Genomic DNA, 6,509 nt, shown 5'->3' on the forward strand with positions numbered 1-6,509 from the left:
CGCCCACCTCCCCCAGCGCCTGGGAAGGCTGAGTCCATCGCTATTTTGAACACATTCCTGCAGTTACGGGGAAATTCTAGATGGAAAAGGGTTTTTAATGTTTAAGGTGTTTCACATCCTAAGTATAAGGTTGCATAAATCTGAGATGTGTGCCTATCGGAGAAAACTCCCCAAATCGCCTGTTCACCAAGGCTTCCGTTCAGAAACTGATGGACAATTTCATAGTCACTTGAGATTGCACCTAGGATTCTTTTAGCATATTTGGTCCTTGGTGAGGGTATTGGGGTTAGTTGGTTACGGTGAAGCACGCAGATAGAAGCCGGTGGTTCGATGCCACACTCCATTGAGCTCACTGAAATACAAGCTTGCTGAGCGCCTACTGTGTTCACTGCGCTGCCGTGACAGGTGACATGTCGCCTTACTGGGCTTCCCAGTGAAAATACTACGTATCCCATGCTTCTAGAAGCCACAGACTTTTTAAAAAAAAATTAAAAGCAGTTAAATCATTTCGGAGAACTCTGGAGAATCCTTTCTAACATTTGTTACATAAAATTAGATTGGAAAGATCAGATACCCTTAAAATATGTCAGGTCCATACTCATTTAGAAAAAAAAACACTTTAGTCGTGCTTCTGATTGGCTGTAGGTTGCACACGTTTACACAGAACCTGTGAAATGAAGAAAATGCTACCAAACGATAGCTATTTTGTTAATCATTCTAGATTTGGTAATTGAGTAACTTTGGTTAAAACTTATCAGGGATGTAATTGAACATCTGGTTAGTTGATATATATAAATAAAAAGATTACAGTCATTTTTTACATATTTTATTCTCTTAAATATAACTTCTTTTCTTACTATTCTGGTTTCCCACAACATTTGGGAAGATGTTCAAGATATACTCCATTTAGGCAAAAATAACTCCCAGGGGACAGTCATTGTCATAAGCAGTAATTTTGTATTTCAACCACAAGATAAGGTTTTTAAAAAAAAAATTAAAGTAAATTCTGGCAATGTAGACATTTAATTGAGATCCAATTCTTACCAATCCTTCAAGTTTATATTTATGTGAAAAGTAAAGTCAAATATAAATAACTTCCAAAAATGAAAAAAATCCATTCCCAAACTCTTTCTCCTGTGGCTGAAGTGGCAAACTTTCTCTGCTGTTTCCAACCCAATGTAAGTGAGATTCAATGTAAAATTTTTGGCACTTCATTGTGCATTGCTTTTCTTAAGAGCTGTTACCACATTACCACATCTGCACTGTTGACATTACGAATCTAGAGCACTTTACTGTAGCTAGCTGTGTTCTGGTAATTTTTCTTTGCAGGTGCACTTGCAGTCTATAGTCCACAGTTCTGTTAAATATTCCAATTTGATGGTGGGTTCCTTGGTCCTTTGGGTTTTGAAAAACGATTTGCAAAACCTGGGAACAAAAATAAAGCTGAGAGTGAAAAGGGGGAAAGGATTAATATGTACAAATTGCCAATAAAAAATAGTCATGGGGATATAGAATAGAGGCAATAATAATTTAATAACTATGTGTGGTGTCAGATGGGACTTACCTAGGTGATCATGTTCTAAGGATAAGGGAATATCGTCGATAATAATTTAATTACTATGTATAGTGTCAGATAGGACTTACCCAGCTGATTACTTTTCTAATCACTATGTTGTACACCTGAAATTAATATAATATTGTATACCAACTGTTATTGAAAAAGTACAAATTTTTAAAATAAAACTGAAAAAAGTTTTTTATATAAATATGAATACATGGATTTTAGAGTATGTTATGACATATTCAAACACATGGATTTTTTTTAAAGGTTAGGCAGCATCTTTGATCAATTTAGTAATAGATTGTAAAGGCAAAACAGTAATTAAGTTAATGCTGAAATGATAACAATAGAATGCTAATAGCACTTTATATTTGCAGAACACTTACAAATTTAATAATGGAATAATTAGATAAAGAAACCTGGTATAATAGTCTTTAGTAGTGCAGCAGCACTAAGGAGCAGCAGGCGGGCAGTAAGGAGCGAGGTGTCCCAGACTGCAAGAGCCCTGGACTGTGAGGGGGCGCAGGCTGGGCTGAGGGGCCCCTCCAGTGCATGAATTTTGTGCACCGGGCCTCTAGTTGCTTTATAAGATTACTAGAGGCCCAGTGCACAAATTCATGAATGGCTGGGGTCCCTTGGCCTGGCCAGCAATCAGGGCCAATCGGGGCCATGGGAGGTAGGCCAGCCAACCTGATCAGGGCCATTGGGGCGGACCGGGGCGATGGGCCACGGGAGGTTGGCTATGGGAGCGCGCTGACCACCAGGGGGCAGCTCCTGCATTGAGTGTCTTCCCCCTGGTGGTCAGTGTATGTCATAGCGACCAGTTGACCAGTCGTTTGGTTGTTCAGTCATCCGGGCATTCGGTCATTCGGTTGCATAGGCTTTTATACATATAGATTGTATTAAATTCATTTATGCTTCTGCTTCAGTCCAGAAAGCCCTCCATTTACTGAGAGCTTATGTTTGAAAAGCTTAGAAAAAATAAAGTAATAAACAATCCTGGAGAACTAAGTATGTAGCTAATCATTTATATCTCTCCCTCAAACACTCCCCCCTCACCTATCCCAAGAAGGACAATGCAAAAATGTTGCACAACCAATGATGGCTTTTTCTTCATCCTTTCAAAATATATGAAGAGTAATGACAGTTGGTTCTTTATCACTTCAGCAACATATGACTTCTCTTTTCTTTGATGAAGGATATTTTCAAGGTTCTCTTACACTTAGCAGCTTTAGGAGTGCAAAGTGAGCAATGAAAGATTTGAAATACAAAAGGAGAACAGAGAATGATAAGCTTGAAGATGTTCCTGAACCTTTCATTGCATCATCATCTTGCAAAATTGTGGGTAGGCCCTGCAGAACTGCTGAAAGCATCAGTGAGATATTTATTAAAGCATCCAGCACAATGCCTGACACATCCTAATTCATGTGTTGCTTACATCTGAACCATTTGGTTACCTAGCATATGCTAGGCAAATCCATGTAATAGAATACATAGTGGTATGTAAGATGTTAAGCGGTAGCTGGGTCAAAAATAAAAAGATAAATTGCATGAAAGAGAATATAAATATAAGGACCTATACATGCAACCTCAAATCCTATTTAAAGTTGTATCTCTTATACTATAAAAGAATACTTTAGGTAAACATAAACTGTGCTGTAAAATAACACACATACCAAAATTTAGCAAGGAGCTGGAGTTACTTGACTGAACAGAGTCTGCAGGCTTGTTTGGTGAGGAAGAAGTACAGAGACCTAGAATGAAAAGAAAAAAATGTGAGGGAAAGAATAAAGACAAACTGAGATAAATTTTTACCTTTTTATTGAATCTATTGCGATGACATTGACTAATAAGGTTGTATAGGATTCAGGGGTAAATTCTATAATACATCATCTGTATATTCTATTGTGTGTTCACCACCCATCACCATGCACACCCTTACTCAAATCATTTGTTCTCCACACTAGATCATCCATGGCAAAGCCTGTGATTTTTCTTACACTATCCTCTACTCCTGTAATATCTTTCTTCACTTTCCAGTCTGCCTTTTTCCCATGATAGATGATTCTAGTTAGGCCCAGAATCTCATCTCCCCAAAGCACTATGCTTCTTTGCTTTGCCATTTAGCCACTTTTTGGGAGGCTTAAAATATATAGTGTTTCTCTTCCAAGAACCTTAATACTGAGGTATCAGTTTTTGCCCAATTTTGAAAGCAATCCAGTGAAAACATGTCCCACATTTTGCGGGAGCACTGTCTAGCAGTGAAAAAAGATAATTTCAGGTTTGTATAAACTTTCTAAGAGGCAGCATATAACTGGGGAGAAATTATCAAATAGTCATTTTTTGTTGTTTTCAACATTTTCAGAATACAGTGTTAGGACTGTGTATGTTCATGCACACATACCTAATACTAGGATTCTAGAAACATCTCCCCATTCATGGAAGTACTTGAGTATGAATCACTAAAGTACGTACTGAATTTCAGTCAGATTCAATTAAAAATGTATTTATTGAATACTTACTATATGCCAAGCATTGGGCTAGGCACTGACAATGGAGACAGAAACATCAATGATGATAGAGAATCATCTATTAGCCGCCTCCTGCAAGTCCCCCACTGGGATCAAGCCTGCAACCCAGGCATGTGCCTTGACTGGGAATTTGACCAAGACCTCCTGGTTCCTAGGTTGATGCTCAACCACTGAGCCACACCAGCCGGGCTGATATGTTCTTTTAGAAAAACCTGTGTATTTCGTAAGCTAAATTGATCAATCTTTGGCTATTCAAGTCACTCATTGCTTTTTTTTTAAGCTCTTTAATTCTGTTTTATACTATAATTTCCTCCTCTTGAAATGCTTAAATTCTCTTTTGACTGGCTTTAGCCATCTTACTTTTCCATTATACTTAGTCATCATAGGTGAGAAATCAGTTCATTTCGGAGATCAAGTGTGGTGGCAATGAGAGCAGACTGGCGCAAGTTTATGGAAAGATAGAGTGAAAACTCAGGAGAAAAGAGTAAGATTCAGCTATCAACCTTCTCACTTGGATAATACCTTACATCAAGTTTTCTCAGTATTTTGTCCTCCCTAAAATACCAACCAGCTGTTTGGTCCTTGATGATGAACCAAATTGATCAAATTTGTAAAACTGTATCACCATCGCTCAGCCAGCGTGGCTCAGTGGTTGAGCATCGATCTATGAACCAGGAGGTCACAGTTCAATCGCCTGTGTTACGCGCTTGATCCATAGTGTGGGGTGTGCAGGAGGCAGCCAATCAATGATTCTCTCTCATTATTGACGTTTCTATCTCTCTCTCCCTCTCCCTTCCTCTCTGAAGTCAATAAATATATACATATATATAAACAACAATTGTATCACCATGTTTTATATACTTTATAGTTATAAATAAGGATTTCTAAGATAATCAAATTCCCACCGTTTCAGGAGTCTTTGAGTTTGTTTTCATTACAATATAGCAAAAGTAGTAAGCAACAGACTATTGCTAATAATACTTGGTAAAAATAGAAATGACTCAATACTTTGCTTACTTTATTAAATCAACACATTTGTTTCACAATATGCTTTGCTGTGACTGTTTTCAAAGAAAATACATCTGAGGTTAGACTGCTGGGAATTTTAAATAACACACTTGGGTGCCAGCATCTTAGGATGAGTAGAAAGTGACAAACATCATTCCATTATTCCATACCCCCGCCCAACCCTTCAGTCCGTACTCAGTATTATATTATCACTGTGGAGCCCAGCACAGTGCAATGTTTGGGGGTGATCTGACCCATAGGACCCAAGGAAGCTCCTGTTTAGGAATAATATTAACTTTTCATAGAGTGGTTATATAAGGAAGAATTAAATAATCATGAAAGTAGTATACATATTCTAAAAAATAAGTATAAAGAAGCTTACTCTTTTTCATGTTCCGCAAAATTTTCAAACTCTGCAAAAATGAAGAAGAGGAAAGTGTTGATTTCTGGTGTGAAATCCAAACTACTTTAATCAAGTAGAAATACAGATGTCAGTCAAAAGGATTAATTTCCTTTAATAAGAGCCATCAAAGTGCACAAAACCATTTTTCCATTTTAAACTCAGTGCAAAGTCTCCACTTGATTTTATTTCAATCTTTTCCCCACCCATATGAGAATGACACTATGTATTTAGAAATAGTGTATCAGAATATCAGGGAAAAACAGTTTCTACGTTTCTTTTTTGGGACCATTCCAGAATCCGCGATGCCTTCTGAAGATAGCTGTGACACACAGCCACTCCCGTTCTAGCCAGGAATGTTTATCAACCGTATTCTGAACTCCGTTTCCTAGGGTCCACTCCATACTGTTAGTCATGCCACTTCCTCCACCTTTCTTTCAGCAAACCCATGGACTCTGCCTCGTTCATAAAGAACCTACCCACATTTCTTCTTTTCTCCACATAAAATAATCTACCCCCATGTTTTTCTCCACATATCCTTAGCACGTGCATTTTTAATCTGTTCCATAATATTCAATGCTTCTTGATAATTTTCAGATTGTTTCTTATGTAGGCATTCTGTTCCAGAAGATTAACTGTCCTCTTCCCAAGGGCAGGTAGATGTCCTCTATGACATTTCTGTTTTCCTAACATCTAACAGAAATGTATTCTTCTACATAATAGATATGTAATAAATTCTCTTTTTTTGAAAAATTTTCTTTTGATTTTAAGAAATAAATCATTTATTTATTATTCAAGTTATCTTAGTAAAAATGCTACCATTCTTATTTTCCATCTACCCAGTTTCCTAACCCTCCCCCACATAAAGCCATCGTTATTAGCTTATGTATCCTCCCAGTTACATATGAATATAGAATACAGATATAAATCATATTTTGTTCCTTTTAAGCAATAGTTAATGATTGTAATATACTGAGAGACCTCATTTTTTAACCTTTATAGTATTCCA

General features: G+C 37.3%; 1 protein-coding gene across 3 annotated transcripts in view; it reads right to left on the minus strand.

The window, feature by feature from the left end:
• Nucleotides 1–810: 810 nt before the first annotated feature.
• The window catches only part of PTPN22 (protein tyrosine phosphatase, non-receptor type 22), a 51,700-nt gene continuing 46,001 nt past the window's right edge, over nucleotides 811–6,509 (minus strand). For all 3 annotated transcript variants that reach the window (XM_006763026.2, XM_015563455.1, XM_015563456.1), the window contains 3 exons: nucleotides 5,483–5,513; nucleotides 3,238–3,315; nucleotides 811–1,425 (listed from right to left, as the gene is read on the minus strand). In XM_006763026.2, coding sequence (XP_006763089.1) covers nucleotides 1,361–1,425; nucleotides 3,238–3,315; nucleotides 5,483–5,513 — 174 coding nt within the window. In that variant the 3' untranslated portion in view covers nucleotides 811–1,360. The remainder of the gene's footprint in view (nucleotides 1,426–3,237; nucleotides 3,316–5,482; nucleotides 5,514–6,509) is intronic.

This window comes from Myotis davidii, unplaced genomic scaffold (assembly GCF_000327345.1).
Source record: "Myotis davidii unplaced genomic scaffold, ASM32734v1 scaffold217, whole genome shotgun sequence".
Lineage (NCBI taxonomy): Eukaryota > Metazoa > Chordata > Mammalia > Chiroptera > Vespertilionidae > Myotis > Myotis davidii.